Source organism: Triticum aestivum, chromosome 7D (genome assembly GCF_018294505.1).
Source record: "Triticum aestivum cultivar Chinese Spring chromosome 7D, IWGSC CS RefSeq v2.1, whole genome shotgun sequence".
Taxonomy (NCBI): Eukaryota; Viridiplantae; Streptophyta; class Magnoliopsida; order Poales; family Poaceae; genus Triticum; species Triticum aestivum.
Genome location: NC_057814.1, coordinates 143,854,830 through 143,875,332, shown reverse-complemented (window position 1 = coordinate 143,875,332; position 20,503 = coordinate 143,854,830). Strand labels below are relative to the sequence as shown.

The following is a 20,503-nucleotide window of genomic DNA, read 5'->3' as shown; positions in this document are numbered from 1 at the left end:
TGTTCACCCAGGTTCGGGCCCTCTTTATGGAGGTAATACCCTACTTCCTGCTTGATTGATCTTGATGAATATGAGTATTACAAGAGTTGATCTACCACGAGATCGTAATGACTAAACCCTAGAAGTCTAGCCTGCATGACTATGGTAATGAGTCCCCCCCCCTCCGGACTAAGTCCGCCGGTTTATATAGACACCGGGAGTATCTAGGGTTACACAACAAGGTCGGTTACAAAGAAAGGAATCTACATATTCGGTCGCCAAGCTTGCCTTCCACGCCAAGGAGAGTCCCATCCGGACACGGGTGTAGTCTTCGGTCTTTGTATCTTCACAGCCCATCAGTCCGGCCCATGGCTAATAGGCCGGACGCCCGAGGACCCCTTAGTCCAGGACTCCCTCAGTAGCCCCTAAACCTGGCTTCAATGACAAGGTATCCGACGCGTAGATCTTTCTTCGGCATTGCAAGGCGGGGTCCTCCTTCCGAACTCCAAGATAGTCCTTGGATGTATTGAATGTATCCGGACCTGCAACATACACACCACACACAGCCGCAGAGAGAATATAATTTTACATGAGTCCAATCCGCTGACAACTTTCTGTAACAGGACATCACATCTGTCGGGTCATAATTTCAAACCGTTTTTCGTCTGCCGCTCCATGTTTCGAGATGCGGTTGCCATTGGCACGTCTTGTCAAAGGAGAGATCGTGTCCCTTTATTGCGGGATTCTCATCAATACGGGCGTGGGTAACCCAACCGCACCATTTACACAGCCCTTGGGAATAGGCGAGTTTTAAGGAGAGTGGGGAGGCGCTCGACATTCACGGCCTTTATAAGGGGATAAGGATTCGTCCCCATTCACTCACGCCTTCTCATTCCTCCACCCATTCATCCTCAAGCTCCAGCGCCCAAGCTCTAGCTTTCCCCGCCCGAGAAAGTACTCCAACCATGTCCAGATCCGGAGCTGGAGGCAAGTGGATGGCCCCCTCCGCTAAGAAGAAGGATATCAAGGAGCTCCGAGAGGCCGGATACCTGGCCAAGGAGATCGTGCACCGACTCCCGACCAAGGGACAGATCGTCCCTACCCCAGAGCCCCATGAGAGGGTTGTGTTTCTCGCGCATTTCATCCGCGGGCTGGGATTCCCTCTCCACCCATTTGTCTGCGGACTGATGTTTTACTATGGGCTTGAATTCCATGATCTAGCCCCCAACTTTATCCTCAACATCTCAGCATTTATAGTCGTGTGCGAGGCCTTTCTCCGCATCCCACCTCACTTCAGCCTATGGTTGAAGACCTTCAATGTGAAGCCGAAGGTGGTGAGCGGCCAACAAGCAGAGTGCGGAGGTGCCATGGTGGGCAAGATGCCCAATGTCACCTGGCTTGAAGGCTCCTTTGTGGAGATGGTGAAGGGGTGGCAGTCAGGGTGGTTCTACATCACCGAGCCGCGCGACACCAACTGGGCTGCGGCCCCTAAATTCCGATCCGGAGTTCCGATGCGGCTCACCTCCTGGCAAGAGAAGGGCCTAACCTCGGGTTCTTCGAACGAGCTGACTGGGCTCCAGACGTGCGTCCAGAACATGATAACCAAGAGAATCAAACTTGTCAACGTGATTCAGGTTATGCTCATTCGTCGAATCCTTCCGTGCCAACGCCGGACTTGCTATTTGTGGGAGTTCGGTCCGGCCAAGCACAAGACGTTGCTAGAGCTCTTCGGCACGACGCACGAAGACCTCTGGAAAGTGCTCTTCAAGGCCGGCGAGACACCACCGCCTACGACCGAGGATCGCGGGCTTAGCTTAAAACGCCTGGCTAATTCGGTAAGTTCTTTCATGTTTTCAAGGTATAGCCTTTACTGGCATATTTTGAGGAAGGAGTCTAAGCCTTCCTATCAATTTTTAGGCCTGGATCGACATAGCGGGGCGGATTAATTGTCCGGCCCCACTACCCGAAGACGAAGAAACCCCACTTTCGAAGAAGATGCTGTTTCTGGCACCTTATGATGTGCCGGAGAAGAAGGCCAAGAAAACGGCCAAAGGGACCAGGAGCGGCCTTCGCCAAAAAGGTGCCTCGGACATGTCGTCCGAAGACGAGACTCACTCTTCGGTCGCCAAAGACGACGATGAGGAGGAGGAAGAAAGCGACTCCCCCCTGAGGGGGGAAGGAAGAAAAGGGGGGCCTCCACAAATCTGGAGGCGAAGGCGCCCAAGAGGGGGAAGGGCTCCCTTGCGGATAACTCCGCGTGGGACGTCGATAGCAGTCCGGAGCGAATCCCCCAGACCAAGCCTCAGGCCGCCTCGTAAGTACCAAAAACCTTATGCACGTCCAAATGCCCGGCCTTTCCACTTTGTAATATTAATATGTTTAAATTATGCCATTGCAGTCCGGCCCGCGACAGCTCCCCGCGATCCTCGACGGAGGGTTCGCTAGATTCAAAGGAGATGGCTAGCATGTCACCGCCGCCCGCTCACTCTGCCTCGGCCAAGGGTGATGATGAGGTGGTGTCCCAAAGGACCTTCCCAGCCCGGGGGGACGTTCTGGAGATCATCGGTGTGGCGCCCAAGGATGACTCCTCGGCTGCCGGACACATGGGGGAAAAAGCCCCCATGGGGACTGGTGATGGGGGCCAAGTTCTCGGCCCCCAGCCGGATACCATTCCGGAGACCTACACGGCTCTGGAGTCTAGCGAACGGCATTCTTCCAAAGGAGGAGGTGTGCCTGTTCCGCCGGTGACGTCTGTCCAACCAGAGGCACCGGATAATCTGCTGGAAGCGCTGCGAGGCGCTTCCATTGTGGATGAACACCGTGTCCTCATGGGTACGGTGATCGAGAAGGTTCAGTCCGCAAAAAGCGGACTGACCGAAGCCTGCGCTAGCCTTCTAACAGGCTTTGAGGTAAGTAATGTAATTGCGGAAAGAATATCACAGTGTAGACAGTAGCCACTGATGCTCTGTTCGGTGTTCGGAAAGAAAAAGCCGAACAGAGGATCAAAATAATTTTCGCAGGAGTCTAACATAAGATGTCTATGTGAATAAGCAGGCGTCGTTGCTGGCTGCTGCCGCTCATACTACGGAGGTCTCCGGCTTGAAGCAGAGCCTAGAGCTGGCCGAACAAGAGCTTGGCCTCATGAAGAAGCAGCTGGAGGACAGCCAAGGTATGCAGTAACCTGCGCGTATATTTAGGAAGAATGAATGTTTCTGTGCTGACTGAAGTGTCATGAACTTTATTAGGGGCCACGACCGAGGTAGCGGCCCTCAAGAAGGCGTTAGCTGAGGCCGAGGATAAAGCGGCCAAGGAGCGCGTCGCGCGCGAGAAGCACGAGGCCCGGGTCAGCGAGGTCCAGCAAGAGCTCTAGGACGCCGTCAAGAAGTACGAGTCCTTGGAGCGTGATTCTAAGACGCAAGCGTCCAAGCTTGCGAAGGCCCGCCAGAGCGCACAAGAGGCTCGAGCCGAGGCCCAGAGCGCCCTTCAGGAAATCCAGGCGGCCAAGAAAATCGCGGCGGGTAAGGCTTTCATTATGCAAAGCAAGTCTGTGAAGGAAACATTCCTTTTACTTACCCGAATTTGGAGCTCTCCAGGGGCGTTTACGGATTTGCCGCGCAGCATATCAGATGCTGTCGAGTTCTATCGAGCCGAACAAGGGAGTTCTACGGAGAAGCTGTTCTGCTCTCAATATCTTGGACCAGAACATCCGGTGCCCTTCAGCGACCAGCTGAAACAGCTGGTCGAGCTGCACAAGGCGGCCGAGCTAGCCATGAAGGACCTGATAGTCCGACTATGGCCTGTCGCGCCGATACCCAGCAGCTGCTCGGACTTGTGAAGCGGCTTGCTAGTGCCTGCCCACGGCTTGAGGTCATAAAGCGGTCGGTCTGTATTGACGGTGCACGGATGGCCTTTGCCCGCGTCAAGGTGCACTGGGTGAAGATGGATGCCAAGAAGCTGATGACCGAGGGGCCGCCTGAGGGCAAGGAGCACCGCCGACCCAAGTTATATTTTGATGGTGTCCTGGAGGGATCCCGCCTTGTGGCGGAGCAATGTGCGAAGGATGTTATATTCCCATGAAAACATTTGTATTATCCTGTCCTGTAATATGAAACAATGATGTTATGTAATATAATGCTTGTGACTTTAAAATTTTACCTCCTGCGCGGCCGTTTATGAAATCTGAGGGTTGGCCAGTCGTCGGCTTCTGCCCCCACGTAGATAGTACGGGGGTGTTCGGGATAAATCTAAACACTCTTTACTCCACATTCTGGTCCTTAAAGGAGGTGTTTAGCGCAATGAACGAGGCAATCAGACTATACGGCCTTTATCGCCCTCACTTAGCCATAAGAGTTTGACAACGAGAATTTTGGCGAAGCCCCTGGTATTCGGAAGGCCGAACTTGGGGCATTATACGCACCTGGTCGGATAAAAACCGATTCCTCACATAAGGCAGAAAAAATCTCTAAGGATTTGAAACCTCTCGAACAGCTGACCAGCTCTCGCTGCATCATGACAGGCAGTTTTCGGCTTTCTCCACTGAGGTGCTCGTCCGGAAGAACCGGGACACAATCGCAGTAGTTCTCCCTTTACTACCCTAGCCGATATAGCAGAACGTAAGGTAGTAAGCACAGGAACCGGGCAACCCAACTATTGACCAAAGACATTATTCGGAGCCGATGCATATAATGCTGTAAGTTCGGGGTGTCGAACTGTACTGAAAAAGGTGTTCGGACTTTATTGTCGTACTACGGGGCGCGAAAGCCCCTGGTGAAGTAAAACGTACCAAAGTGTACGGGTGCGATGAGTAATAAATACAAAGGTAAGGAAAAAAGAAAAATCAAGTAATAAGCTGACGCTACCATTTATTTTCCATTGTAATGTGACTAATACGTCGAGGCGTACTAAGTTATGCGATAAGCAAGTAAGGCTATTTAACATGCCATAACCAAGAGCGAGCTGCGTGCTAGGTATGTAAAACAGGTATAGCAAACATTAGTAGAGACCACCTGGGGATTCCCTTGTACGTCTAAGCTCCTTGCCTCCTTGGTGTGTCCATGCCGTGATCGGTCCGATGGTCAGGTTATCAGAAAGAGCCTCGAAAAGAGAAATACCCGAAATGAAAAGGAAAAGTGAAGGTGTGCGAATCCAGGTTCGGTCGAGCCGCACTGTGGATCACGAGCTAGCTATGCCTCCGTCGATGCCCATGGGATTTTGAGTGCGTAGTTATGTACGCGCGGTACGAATGTCGCTGTTTGATCGGGACTGGGACGGAGGCCAAATTGCTAATTAAGCTCTTGACGATCCTGGTTGTCTTGCTGCAGAATAGTCCGGACTCTTTTAATGGTGTCCGGGGCTTTGGCCGCCGAATTAAGGTTCTGCTGGGAAAGGTCGCGCTGTATTTCTGCTGCTAAGGCCGTGGTATGCTCCTCGGTACGGAGGGAGCGTTCCGTATTTCCATTGATTGTTATGACGCCACGCGGTCCGAGCATCTTGAGCTTGAGATAAGCGTAGTGAGGTACCGCATTGAATCGAGCAAATGTGGTTCGTCCAAGCAGTGCGTGATAGCCGCTGCGAAAGGGGACGATATCGAAGATTAACTACTCGCTTAGGAAGTTGTCCGGAGATCCGAAGACGACCTCTAGTGTGATTGAGCCCGTACAATGGGCCTCTACGCCTGGTATGACTCCTTTAAAGGAGGTCCTTGTGGGTTTGATCCGTGATGGGTTAATGCCCATTTTGCGTACTGTGTCCTGATAGAGCAGATTGAGGCTGCTACCCCCGTCCATGAGGACTCGCGTCATGTGGAATCCATCAATGATTGGGTCTAGGACTAATGCGGCTGATCCGCCATGCCGGATACTGGTCGGATGATCCCGACGGTCGAAAGTGATCGGGCATGATGACCATGGACTGAATTTTGGGGCGACTGGCTCTATCACATAGATGTCCCTGAGTGCACGCTTGCGCTCCCTCTTGGGTATGTGTGTAGCATATATCATGTTCACCGTTTTGACTTGGGGGCGGGGGGACTTCTTCTGCCCCCTGTAGTTGGCTGCAGGGGCTCCTCATCATCGTCCTTGCTTTGCGATCCCTTTTCCTTGTTCTCGGCGTTTAACTTGCCGGCTTGCTTGAAAACCCAGCAATCTTTGTTGGTGTGGTTGGCTGGTTTGTGTGGGCTGCCATGGATTTGGCACGGACGGTCAAGTATGCGGTCCATGCTAGATGGTCCCTGATTGTTTCTTTGATACGGCTTTTTCTGCTGACCGGACTTGGAGCCGCTGAATCCGGCGTTTACAGCAGTGTCATCGGTGTTATCGCCATTGCTTCGGCCTTTGTGTCTGCTGCGTCGGAGCTTGCTGTTGCTATTTTTGCCCTCGGAGGGGCCTGCCTCGCTAGCCGTATTTTTACTATGAGCCAGCCAGTTGTCCTCACCCGCACAAAAGCGGGTCATGAGTGCCGTGAGGGCTGCCATAGATTTCGGCTTTTCTTGGCCGAGGTGGCAGGCAAGCCATTCGTCGCGGATGCTATGTTTAAAGGACGCTAGGTCTTCGGCATCCGGACAGTCGACGATCTGGTTCTTTTTGGTTAGGAACCTAGTCCAAAATTTCTTGGCTGACTCTCTAGGTTGTTGGACTATGTGGCTTCAGTCATCGGCGTCTGGTGGCCGGACATATGTACCTTGGAAGTTGTCGAGGAAGGCTTCTTCCAAGTCCTCCCAGCTGCCGATAGAGTTTTCAAGCAAACTATTTAACCAGTGCCGAGCTGGCCCTTTGAGTTTTCGTGGGAGGTATTTGATGGCGTGAAGATCATCCCCGCGGGCCATGTGTATGTGGAGAATGAAATCCTCGATCCATACTGCGGGATCGGTTGTTCCGTCGTATGATTCAATGTTAACGGGTTTGAACCCTTCGGGGAATTCTTGATCCATTACTTCATCGGTGAAGCAAAGAGGATGTGCGGCGCCTCTATATCGGCCGCGTCGCGATGTAGCTCCGATGGAGTCCGTCTGCAGTTGTTGGCTCGGGCGTGACTAGGCTTGTCACATCTGAATAGGTAGCTATCATCACATGACGAGGAACGTCCTCGCCATCCGTATATCGATCGGGTGTATCCTGCTCTACTATCCAGGGTTTGCCGGAGGTCGTATGTATGACCCCGAGCTGTTTTGTCTCTGTCTTTTCGTGATGGTGGGGCAGGCTGCTGTCCCGCTTGAGTTGCCGCTCTATCCCGACCGCGAGGTGGTCGGTCCGCCGCACTGTCCCGACCGTGTAGTGTTCGGTCGGCCGGGTTACGCGTGGGTAGTATGGGCTCCGGCGCCTCTTCATCGAACTGAGGTAGCAACCTTCGCTTCGGGTAACTCTTGGCTAGGCGTCTGAGGCCGTGTTCTTCGGCTGCCAGGACATCAGTCCATCTGTCGACGAGTAGATCTTGGTCAGCTTGAAGCTGCTGCTGCTTCTTTTTCAGGCTCCTTGCGGTGGCTATTAGCTGGCGCTTGAAGCGCTCCTGCTCGAGAGGTTCCTCAGGCACGATGAAATCTTCGTTGCCGAGGCTTTCCTCATCCTCAGAGAGTGGATGGTAACTGCCGTCCTCCGAGTCATTAGGCCAGGCCTATTCGTCGGGGCTAGAGTGCCCGTTTTCTTGCTCCTCCTATTCGGATGTTACCTCAGCAAGGTCTTCATTGTTTTCGACATCGTCCGGAGTATTGTTTTCACCGGTGCTATCATTGTTGTCTTTTGAACGACGTGACTTAGAGCGGCGCCGAGGACGCCGGCATTTTTGCTGTGCCTCAGGAGGTTTATTCTCGACTGGGTTTTCTTTGTTATCGTCGTTGGTTGTTTTGGGTGTGTCCACCATGTACACATCGTACGAAGAGGTGGCCGTCTAGCGTCCAGTGAATGGTGGACTTTGATTTTGCTCCTCATCGGCATCGTCGTCCAGACCGTCGATGTCTTCGGAGTCGTAATCAAGCGTGTCGGTTAAATCCTCGATTGTGGCTATGAAGTGGGTGGCGGGTGGGAACTAAGATTCTCCATCATCAGCCCCTAGTTCGAACCGAACATAGTTCGGCTGTGAGTCCCCCGCCAAGGACAGGTTCTTTAATGAGCTTAATACATCGCCCAAGGGCGAGTGTCGGAAGATGTCTACGGCGCTGAACTCAAAGATCGACAAACGATCAAGTTCGGCATCCGCGGACTCACATGGTTCGGAACTTACACCCAGAGACGAGTCCGGAGTTCCGGTGACACAAATATTGTGTGAGGTTAAGTCCATGTGCGGCTCCAACGCCGGGGAATCTGTGACCTCCGTTGAGCCTCCAATCCTTGGATGCCGCAGTGTGCTCCAGATCTAAGGCCAGAGTGGTTACAGGAGCTATCTCATGGATGCGGTCTGACGACAGATTTAGGTCATGTTCGTCAAGGTGACCAGGAGCGGTCGCCGCGGTATCGAATCCGGTGAAGATCAAATATCCACGGATGTGCGCAACGTAATTCAGGCTCCCAAATCTGACCTGATGGCCAGGGGCGTAGCTATCGATCTGCTCCAGGTGGCCAAACGAGTTGGCCCGCAGCACGAAGCCGCCGAACACGGAGATCTGTCCGGGGAGAAAGGTTTCTCCTTGGACAGCATCATTGTAGACGATTGAAGGGGCCATCGAAACCTTTTGGGCACGGCACAGTGGAACTCTCAATGAAAGCACCAATGTCGGTGTCAAAACCGGCGGATCTCGGGTAGGGGGTCCCGAACTGTGTGTCTAAGGTCGATGGTAACATGAGACAAGGGACACGATGTTCACCCAGGTTCGGGCCCTCTTTATGGAGGTAATACCCTACTTCCTGCTTGATTGATCTTGATGAATATGAGTATTACAAGAGTTGATCTACCACGAGATCGTAATGACTAAACCCTAGAAGTCTAGCCTGCATGACTATGGTAATGAGTCCCCCCCCCCTCCAGACTAAGTCCGCCGGTTTATATAGACACCGGGAGTATCTAGGGTTACACAACAAGGTCGGTTACAAAGAAAGGAATCTACATATTCGGTCGCCAAGCTTGCCTTCCACGCCAAGGAGAGTCCCATCTGGACACGGCCCATCAGTCCGGCCCATGGCTAACAGGCCGGACGCCCGAGGACCCCTTAGTCCAGGACTCCATCACCCTCCTCCCTCGGTCACGCACCCTGCCGAGGGTCTTCCTCGTCAAGCTCTCCATCGGCGCGTTCCCCGCTGTTTCCTTTTTGCCTTCACCTGCCGCACCTGGGAGGAAAGGGGCAAGAACGGAGATCACGGGGCACTTATCTTTTTCTTCAAATTGTAGGCACTTGCCAAATCTTAATTTCTAGATAATGTAATCTATCGAGCCCATGTTTGTGTCCTATAACCTCTGTTCTTGTATTAGCATGTTAACGAAAAAGTCCAGCCTTACCGGGAACCCGTGCACGCGTAAGCTCGTGGTGAGGCAAAATGCCTCCTTAATGTAGATAAACAAGTCCCCTCGGCAAGCCGCCCTGCCGGCGCCCTTTGCGCCTGCAAGAGAATCTTATATGTCGGGTTACAGACAAAGGGCCCAGCCCCCCGCCCACCTCCTTAAACTAAAGGCTACTACGACCGCTCCGACCAAAGCAGCGTTCGGGCCGGAAATGGGAGCACCCGAGTCTTTAAAGAAGGGTGGCGAGGTTTCCTAATGCACAAGTCATAGGTCACGAACACAAGTGGGCAAGAGGTGAACTTTATCTGTCTGGTTTGCTGGGGATCGTCGTGCCGGACGGTCTTCTCGATTCCTTGCCGGAGCTGGGTCCCTGGCGGGATCGCGCGCCCTTGCCGTGGCTGGAAAGGTGAGAGAGCAAGAGCATGGAACCTCGGTGGTCCACTAACATTTATTGGAATCAAAAAGCAGTACAGTACCCTGGACAAGCATGCATATACATATACACATAAACATGGAAATCGATAGGAAACTATACATACTAAGGGATACCTTTCCCTGACTGCGCACAGGGTCTGCGCCTGGCTTTGTACATATGCTTATATGCCTTGCCGGCAAGGCTAGTACAAAATGGGGGTTGTCGGGGCTCCCGGCAACCGCGCCTTAGGGGTAAGACTTGCGAATATGTTCGATATTCCAGGAGTTGCTCACTGGAATGACATCTTCGGTCTCCAGGCGGACCGCGCCGGGCCTGGTGACTCGTATTACCCGATAAGGGCCTTCCCACTTTGGCGTCAACTTGTTTGAATTCTTGGCGGATTGAATGCGTCGAAGAACAAGGTCACCTTCCTCAAGGCTTCGGGCGTGAACCTTGCGGCTATGATAGCGGCGCAAGGCCTGTTGGTAGCGAGCGACTCGCACAGCAGCCCGAAGACGATCTTCCTTATGGAGCGTCGCATCCTCTTGGCGCAACTGCTCTTGCTCAAGCTCATCATAAGCGAGCACTCGAGGTGACCCGTATATGAGTTCCATGGGGAGAACTGCCTCTGCCCCGTAAACCAAGGCAAATGGTGTCTGGCCAGTAGCTCGATTGGGTGTCGTTCTGATCAACCAAAGAACTGTTGGCAACTCATCAACCAAGCGCCTTCCGCACTTGTGCAGCCTGTAAAAAGTCCTAGTCATAAGGCCTCGCAGCACTTCTGCATTTGCCCTCTCGGCCTGGCCGTTACTTCTGGGATGAGCGACAAAAGAAAAACAGACCTTGCTGCCAAGGTCCTAGACGTACTGCATGAAGGTACGACTCGTGAACTGCGTGCTGTTGTCGGTGATGACTCTGTTTGGCACACCAAAATGGCAGACTAGCCCTTTGAAGAACTTGACGGCTGACTGTACTGTCACCTTTGTCACTGGTTCCACTTCTGGCCACTTTGTGAACTTGTCGATCGCGACGTACAAGTACTCAAAGCCCCCGACAACGCGGGGAAAGGGGCCCAGTATGTCGAGCCCCCAAACCGAAAATGGCCATGATAGAGTGATTGTCTGAAGGGCATGGGCAGGCAGGTGTGTTCTCTTGGAATGGAACTGGTAGGCTTCACATGTCGTGACGAGCTCAACTACATCTTGGAGGGCTGTAGGCCAATAGAATCCTTGCTGGAATGCTTTCCCAACTAATGCCCTTGATCCAATGTGTGAGCCACACATTCCTCTGTGAATCTCAGCTAGCAGTTCCTTTCCATCCTCCCGGCAAACACACTTCAATTTCACACCATTGGGCCTACTTCTGTACAGAGTGTCATTGACAAACTGATACATACTGGCCCTCCGGGCTACTTTTTCAGCTTCATCTTGGTTGCCATGGAGTTCTCCGGTTTGGAGGAACCGGACAATGTGCCTTGCCCAAGTTGGAGCCTGGGGCTCGACAACGAGGACTAGCGGCACCTCCTCTGCTGTGGGAGCACCAGCCTCGTTCACGGGGTCCATAGGACCGGCTGGAGGGGGTGGTCCGGCAGGCTGTGAGGAGTTGTTTCCGGCAGGGTCACTGCCGGGAGCGGACGGCTCGACCGGGAGAGGCTTACCGTAGTCCAACTTTCTCCTTTTTCAGGCCATTGTAGCTGGTGATACGGAGGGCTGCGAGAGATGGAGAACAAAAGTTCCTGGTTCCACAGGAAGCTTCTACGCGGCACACTTTGACAGGTGATCAGCTATGCTGTTTTCCGCATGGGGTACGTGCTCTGTTTGCAACCCATCAAAGTGCTCCTCCAGTCTCCTCCCTTCCTCGACATATGCTTCCATCAATGGGCTTTGATAATCCTTGTTGACTTGTCTCACCACAAGCTGTGAATCTCGTCGAATGATCAACTTCTTAATTCCCAATTCCGCTGCAATCCTGAGTCCGGCAAGGAGCCCTTCATACTCAGTTCTATTGTTGGTGGCTTCTTCTCGGGTAAAGTGCATTTGGACGACATACTTCAAGTGCTCCCCGGAGGAGGCAACAAGAAGCACGCCAGCCCCTGCACCTTGTAGGGAAAAAGCACCATCAAAATACATAATCCATTCTTGGGGTGATTCCTTGCCGGGGAGAGCTGTTTTTGTCACTTCCTCATCAGGGGTTGGCGTCCATTCTGCAATAAACTCTGCCAGTGCCCTGCTCTAAATAGTTGATGTGCTCTCAAATTTCAAACCAAAGCTAGATAACTCCAAAGCCCACTCCACTATACTGCCGGTGGCCTCAGGGTTTCGAAGTATCCTTTGCAACGGGAAACCAGTGACAATAGTGATCTCGTGGGCTTGGAAGTAGTGGTGCAGTTTCCTTGAGGCCATGATGAGGTCAAAGATCAATTTTTGCACAACAGAGTACCTCGATCTAGCCCCTTGTAACAAGGAGCTGACGAAGTATACTGGGCGTTGCACCACTTTCTTCCTCACCGCGTCCTTGGGGTTGCTCTCGTTGTCGTGCTCATTGCTGTTCTGATCCTTTTCTGATTCTGCCGCGATCTGGCCACTTTCTGCCACATCCACTTCTCGCTGTGCTACCAAGCTCACACTAACCACTTGGTTGGTTGCCACCAAGTAAAGCAATAATGGCTATTGGGGTTTGGGTGCAACCAAGGTAGGCACAGACGATAGGTAGGCCTTCAATTCCTGTAGAGCTGCATCTGCTTCCGGGGTCCACTTCATAGGCCCTGCTTTCTTCAAAATTTTAAAGAACGGCAGGGCACACTCGGCAGACTTGGAAATGAATCTGCTTAGCGCGGCAACGCATCCGGTCAAGCGCCTTACATCCTTAACTGTCCTTGGTGCTTGGATCTTCTCAATGGCCTTGATCTTGTCGGGGTTGGCTTCGATCCCCCAATGGGACACAAAGAATCCAAGTAGCTTGTCAGAGAGAACACTGAATACACACTTCTCCGAATTAAGCTTCAAGTTGATCTTGCGTAGATTAGCAAATGTCTCCTCCAAATCCTGGATAAGGGTGGACTTATCCTTGGTTTTGACCACGATGTCATCCATATAGGCTTCTACATTTCTGTGCAACTGTGGCTCAAAACCAATCTGGACTGCTCTTGCAAAAGTGGACCCGGCACTCTTTAATCTGAAAGGCATGCAGACAAAGCAGTACGTACCACACGGAGTGATGAACGATGTCTTCTCCTCATCTTCTTTGGACATGAAGATCTGGTGGTTGATACGTCTCCAATGTATCTATAATTTTTGATTGTTCCATGCTATTATATTATCTATTTTGGATGTTTAATGGGCTTTAATATGCTCTTTTATAATATTTTTGGGACTAACCTATTAACCGAAGGCCTAGTGCCAGTTTCTGTTTTTTTTGCCTATTTTAGTGTTTCGCAGAAAAGGAATATCGAATGGAATCCAAATGGAATGAAACCTTCACGATGATCTTTCTTGGAGTTGAAGTCTGGAACGCCACGAGGCGGCCACAAGGCAGGACGGCGCGCCAAGGGGGGTAGGCGCGCCCCCACCCTCGTGGGCCCCTCGTAGCTCCACCGACGTACTTCCTTCGCCTATATATACTCTTATACCCTAAAAACATCAGGGGGAGCCACGAAACCTCTTTTCCACCGCCGCGACCTTCTGTACCCGTGAGATCCCATCTTGGGGCCTTTTCCGGCGATCTGCCGGAGGGGGAATCAATCACGGAGGGCTTCTACATCAACACCATAGCCCCTCCGATGAAGCGTGAGTAGTTTACCACAGACCTTCGGGTCCATAGTTATTAGCTAGATGGCTTCTTCTCTCTCTCTTTGATCTTCAATACAAAGTTCTCCTCGATGTTCTTGGAGATCTATTCGATGTAATACTTTTGCGGTGTGTTTGCCGAGATTCGATGAATTGTGGATTTATGAACAAGATTATCTATGAATATTATTTGGTTCTTCTCTGAATTCTTATATGCATGATTTGATATCTTTGCTAGTCTCTTCGAATTATCGGTTTAGTTTGGCCTACTAGATTGATATTTGTTGCAATGGGAGAAGTGCTTAGCTTTAGGTTCAATCTTGTGGTGTCCTTTCCCAGTGACAGTAGGGGCAACAAGGCACGTATTGTATTGTTGCTGCCATCGAGGATAAAAAGATGGGGTTTATATCATATTGCTTGAGTTTATCCCTCTACATCATGTCATCTTGCCTAATGCGTTACTCTGTTCTTATGAACTTAATACTCTAGATGCATGCTGGATGGCGGTCGATGTGTGGAGTAATAGTAGTAGATGCAGAATCATTTCGGTCTACTTGCCACGGACGTGATGCCTATATTCATGATCATTGCCTTAGATATCTTCATAACTATGCGCTTTTCTATTAATTGCTCGGCAGTAATTTGTTCGCCCACCGTAATACATGCTATCTTGAGAGAAGCCACTAGTGAAACCTATGGCCGCCGGGTCTCTTTCATATTATATTGCATCCCTATTATTTACATCGCATCTCCTTTACTATTTTGCAATCTTTACTTTCCAATCTATACAACAAGAAAACCAAAAATATTTACTTTACTATCTCTATTAGATCTCACTTTTGCGAGTGGCCGTGAAAGGATTGACAACCCCTTTATCGTGTTGGTTGCAAGATTCTTGATTGTTTGTGCAGGTACTAGATGACTTGCGTGTTGTCTCCTACTTGATTGATACCTTGGTTCTCAAAAACCGAGGGATATACTTACGCTACTTTGCTGCATCACCCTTTCCTCTTCAAGGAAAAACCAACGCATGCTCAAGAGGTAGCAAGAAGGATTTCTGGCGCCATTGACGGGGAGATCTACGCCAAGTCAAGACATACCAAGTGCCCATCATAAAATCTTCTCCCTCGCATTACATTATTTGCCATTCGCCTCTCGTTTCCCTAACCCCCACTTCTAAAATGAATTACGAAAAGATTTTCCCTTTTCTTTCGCTCTTCTTCCGTTCGATCTTGTGTTACCATGTGTCTTCTTTTTGCTTGCATCTTCGCTTGCTAAAAGTTTATGGATCCTCATCCACTCACTAATCTCTTTAAGAGATCCAATTATGATGAAACTATTGCTAGTGTGTTGAGTGCACTAGATTATCTTTATGAAGTTTTGCTTGAAATTCATGAATCTAAAAATTGTGATGAAGAAATATATGAAGTGATTCATGATAGCTCCTTGAATAAAAAGCATGATTGCAATGGTTTTACTATAAATTCTATTTGTGTCGATTGTGCTAATAACATGCAAAACCCTAAGCTTGGGGATGCTAGTTTTGCTATGTCCACTACTTGTTGCAATGATCATGATTGGGGTGATTCTTCTTATAATCTTGAAAATTTATTTAGGCCCCATGATGAATATGAGATTGATAATAATGTTTGCAATAATATTGAAAGTGGGTTTGGAAGAGTGTTAACTTTAAATCCCACATATTTGGAGGATGTTCAATCTTATGAATTTTTTGATAAAAGTGGGTTGGGAGAGGTCACGACTTTATTTTATGATAATCCCACTATTTCGAAAGAGTGTCAACTTTGCATGCATGAGGATCACGAAGAGAAAATTTTATGTGATAGTTATATTGTTGAATTTGATTATGATCTCACATGTAATTATTATGAGAGGGAAATATGGTTGTAGAAATTTTCATGTTACTAAATTACCTCTCATTATGTTGAGATTGCTAATGTTTCTTTCTTCTTCCTTGCATATGCTAGATCTTGCTTGTCTTGCTAATTTCTTTTCCTATAAAATGCCTATGCGTAGGAAGTATGTTAGACTTAGATGTGATTTTCATATGCTACATGATGCTCTCTTCGTTTTCAATTGCTATCTTTTATGTGAGCATCATTGAATTTATCAATGCCTAGCTAGGGGCGTTAAATGACAGCTCTTGTTGGAAGGCAACCCAATTTTATTTTTGTTATTTACTTTTTGTTCATGTTTAGTAATAAATAATTCATCATGCTACTGTTATGATTGTGTTTTTTATGTTTTAATTAGTGTTTGTGCCAAGTAAAGCCTTTAGATTCTTCTTGGGTGATAGTTGTTTGATCTTGCTGAAAAAGACAGAAACTTTGTGCTCACGAAAATAATTTTAAGAAATCACAGAAAAATGATGTTGCCCTGATTATTTTTGCAGTAGATTAATATACAAATTGCCCTGGTCTTCCTAATTTGGCAGAATTTTTGGAGTTCCAGAAGTATTCGATTTAGTCAGATTGCTACAGACTGTTCTGTTTTGACAGATTCTGTTTTCGTGTGTTGTTTGCTTATCTATTTCTATTATATAATTAAAACAGAAGACAAATAAAACACCACGGTAATCCACATAGAATAAATTATCTTGACCGTAAAATTTAGATATGAATGGTTTAGATTTAAAGATATAGTGTTACATATAAATATTATTACGTACAAATAGTTGGACACGTCACGTGTCATATACTTTTGGAATAGTTCAACATGTTATAAGAAAAACGATGCGTTCACAGAGAAAAAAGAAAAATAATACTACCTTATGTTGGTGTTACAGCAAGTTCATATGGTAACAGGGAAAATAGGACCCCGATAACGGTCGAACGTTCGGTCTGCAGAAGCAACAGGGAAAATAGGACCCCGATAACGGTCGAACGTTCGGTCTGCAGAAGCAACAGGGAAAATAGGACCCCGATAACGGTCGAACGTTCGGTGTGCAGAAGCCCCAGACCGAACGCTTCGTTCGCACAAGGAGGGAGGTTCTCCCGAACCAAAACGTTCGATCAACGACCCCTTCCAGCCCGAACGACCGACCTCACCAGCGCCAACAAAAAAAGGACCGACGGCCCATTTTACTGGGCCAGATCCCAGACATTAAGAAAAGCACACAAATAAAAACATAAAAATGTCCAAAATAATAACCAAACAGTAAAAAAATGAAAGACAAGAAAAATTCACTATGGGTTGAAGCCAAAAAAATTGCCATCATCTTTATAAGCAAAATTTGCCATGGTCAACAAAAAAGAAAAAGTCCATGCAAATTTTGCATCTTTGCCATGATGGCAAGTGTGGACCAAAAATTTGTATGCTATTTTTACTCTATAAATGAAGAGACAAAAAATGTGGATTAAAAATTGCCATCATGTGCACGATCTTTTGATTAGTAGTAATTGCCACGTTTTGTAAAGTAAATGTACCATAGTCTATAGTAGCAAAAATTACCATGAACAATGAAAAAGGCAAAATTTGTCGTGGATGAAGTATTTTTGCGATGGCAAAAATAGAAGTCAAACTTGCCATGCTCCATAGAAGTAAATGGGTCATGAGTGACAAAAAGAAAATTTGCCACGTATGTTTAATAAAAACTGCCATGGTAATAAAAAGTTAATTTTGCCATGGCAATAAAAAAGGTTAATTTTGCCATGTATGTTCAAGTAAATTTGCCATGTACTTACAAGTAAAGTTGCCATGGCAATTAAGGTAAAAATTCGCCATGGTAACTTAGAAGAAATTTTTTTGACATAGCAAAAAAGAGTTAAATTTGCCATGTATGTTCAAGTAAATTTTCCATGTACTTACAAGTAAAGTTGCCATGGCAGTTAAGCTAAAATTTTGCCATGGCAACTTAAAAGTAATTCTTTTGACATGGCAAAACAAAGTAAAATTTGCCATGTATGTAACAATAAATTTGCCAAGTATTTAAAGGTAAAATTGCCATGGCAATGAACGTAAAATTTTGCCATGGCGAAAAAAAGTAAAAGTTGACATGGCAAAGCAGAAAGTTAAATTTGCCATGCTCCATGAATTTTCCTTTATTTTGGCATGGCAAATAAAAGGTAAATGTTGCCATGACAAAATAAAGGTAAATTTGAAATGGCAAAAAAAGAGTAAATAATTTCATGCAGGAAAAAAATTGCCATGAATGTTGAAGTAAATTTGCCATGTATGTGCAAGTAAATTTGCCATGGCAAAATGAAAGGGAAATTTTGCCATGTCGTGATTAAGAAAAAATTACCATGTTGTAAAAGAAGAAGAAAAGATTTGCCATGCTCACAGAAAAAAAACGTGCTGAAAATTACCAGGGCAATTTTAGAGATTGTGAACTTGGGTGAAAATTGCCATCATAGAAAACAAAAAATCATCACTATGTACAGAACCTAAAAAAGTATATATTTGCCATCTTTCTACACAAAACTGACCCAAAAATGCCATGTTTTAATGGGGGCTAACTGAAAAAACATCTACAGATTAACTTGAGAGCAGTAACAACTTGGGAAGGGGGAGGGGGGTCTGAAAAAAGCATCTACAGATTAACTTGAGAGCATTAACAACTTGAGAAGGGGGGGTGGGCAGATGGCAAACCATTGCAAATGTCATTTATTTATCATGGCAAAATTATTTATTCGACCAGGTCAAGCAAAACTAGTAAGTCACCTGGTGCTAGAGTGCTTGTTTATGATCAATAGCGCTGATGGCTTTAAGAAGTCGATCGCAGAACCACAATTAGTGATTTATTTCACAATCCAATCAAGAACAAAACTCCAGAAAAAATGGAATTGTCCCACTCAATGCAGCATGGGCACTCCAGGTGCAGAAGCTAATATGACTGCACTATCTCAAATAAAATCCTTACAACACAAAGTGCATCGAGCTCATCAAACAATAGACTGTACAACTAACTGAACCGATCATCCCACATATGTGAATTGAGCTACATTTTCCCAGAACAAAGAAACAACGGTCACCTGATTTGCTTTTGTCGAGGAACCCGCAGAGCTCCGATGCCCTTGCAAATCGCAAGCATCGTCACACTGACAAGGAAATCAGAATCCAACGCAGGGGGGCCATCGCGAGGCGGTCGAGGCCGTCACACTTTAACCAGGCGACAGCCTCATAGGGACGGCGCTCCTCGTCGGGGCAGGTAACTGTGGGGTTGAAACCGCCATTACATATCTACCATGAAAAGATGATTGAAGTAAATATATCTTCTATTCAGTGATGTTAAAAATTGTATGTGTTTGCCATAGCAGAAAATTGTTCTTCCTGAGCAAACGAAATGGCAAGAATTATAGTGGTACGCATGCCAACTAGCCATTCACTGCATATATGGAAGTGCCATAGATTATCCCTATCAATTATAAAACCAGATCAAATAACTACTGCCATGACATCTCTACCAATGTGCCTATATAATGCTGGCGTCTGAAATGAAACACAGGCACAACGCAACATATGCATTAGAGTAGGAACCAAAAACATTGATAGGATATGGGACCTTGAATTCAGCTCCATGGCGTCTATTGTCTGCGTGAGCACGGAGCAGGCGGAGCACGGCCCCGTCGTCACCGACCAGTGGTGCCACAGTCGCCTCGGCCTTGCGCCTCATCGTCGTCATCTCGGAAGAGGAAGAGGGCCTCCTCCTCGTCGGCGTGGAAGAGCAAGCGAGCATGCGCAAATTAAGGAGGGCCTCCAGCTCGTGCGCGGCGCCATAAGCGCGCCCCGCCTCATCTGAAGACGGCATCGCCCCCTCCCTCTGCAAATTCATGGGGACTCGTCGTCGCTCCCCTCCGCGAGCAGGACCTCCACCAGCGACTCCTCACACTGCGGCGAGATCCCGTGGAGGGCGAGTCCCTCTTCGCCGACGAGAGGACGCCGTCGGGGAGGAGACCATCGTGTCGCCCACTCGCGGATGCGTCCATGGCGCTGTCTCAGGAAGCTCGTCACTGGGCCTCCGCCTCCGTTGTCTGCCAGAACCACCTGAATCGCCCCTCTCTCCGGCTGTGCACGCCGGGAATCGCCGCTCTCCCCCTGCAATGCCCGTCGGGAATCACCGGAGTCGCCGCTCACTCAGCCCTTGCTATTGGGTTGTGAGTGGCCTGTATGTGTGGCCGAATGGATAAGGGAGAGGGGGGGGGGGGGGGGGAAGGGGGAGGAGAGACGTGGTCGTTCGGTGCTGACTTGGCACTGGGACATGCTCTAAGATTTGTGCAGATAAATCCCCTAAAAAAAAGGATTTGTGCAGATAATCGGACGGCAGCTAGGGCGTTCGGGCTGACATGCAAAAATACGGGTCGTTCGGCGGTTATCGTTTCCGGGAAAATATGTCCGGCGGCCAGCTATGAAAGAGTCCAGTTCAGAAAAAAGGGAAGTGTCCGACCACAGAACAAAGCTGGCGCCATCTATAGCATCAGTAAAGTAATCAGGCTGGTCTCCTTCGTCATTAAATAAAACAATCCAGACTCAGCTTAGTGCGCTTCAGCTTAATATTAAGTACTTAATATTAAGTATTCACGATTTGGCCCATTAATGTGCCACGAGATGGCTTGAAGGAAAACTTAGCATCAGATGTCTAGAAAATACAGTGTATACTAGACAAATAAAAAACTAGGCCCCGACATGCAGATACATGTTCGTATTAGAATCCACAGCCCAATTAAAAAAACAATCTACAGCCAATCGGAGAGTAGAGGAGAAAAGATAGTTTGGCCAATCAAATATCAGTCTGTGTTGCATTCCGTTACATCATGGGTGATGTTAGCAGTAAATAATTTAGTTTTAAACTAAAATAGCTACACGATTTAAAGAATGTGACTCTATTTAATTTATCAAAACTCAAAATAGTTGTACGATTTAAAGAATGTGACTATTT

At 48.2% G+C, this 20,503-nt stretch overlaps 1 protein-coding gene across 1 annotated transcript; it reads right to left on the bottom strand.

Moving 5' to 3' along the window:
* Positions 1-18,443: 18,443 nt before the first annotated feature.
* Positions 18,444-19,751, bottom strand: LOC123169501 (uncharacterized). The gene is made up of 2 exons (XM_044587375.1): positions 19,130-19,751; positions 18,444-18,807 (listed from the first exon to the last, which is right to left on the bottom strand). The coding sequence occupies exons 1-2, from the start codon at positions 19,397-19,399 to the stop codon at positions 18,661-18,663; spliced, it is 417 nt and encodes a 138-aa protein (XP_044443310.1). The 5' UTR covers positions 19,400-19,751; the 3' UTR covers positions 18,444-18,660.
* Between the last annotated feature and the right edge of the window lie 752 nt (positions 19,752-20,503).

Excerpts from the sequence above, each read along its gene's own strand:
- LOC123169501 (XM_044587375.1), bottom strand. The coding sequence starts at position 19,399 with ATGAATTTGCAGAGGGAGGGGGCGATGCCGTCTTCAGATGAGGCGGGG. Across the intron at positions 18,808-19,129 it reads GCCATGGAGCTGAATTCAAG|ATATGTAATGGCGGTTTCAA; the intron begins GTCCCATATCCT and ends TTTTCATGGTAG.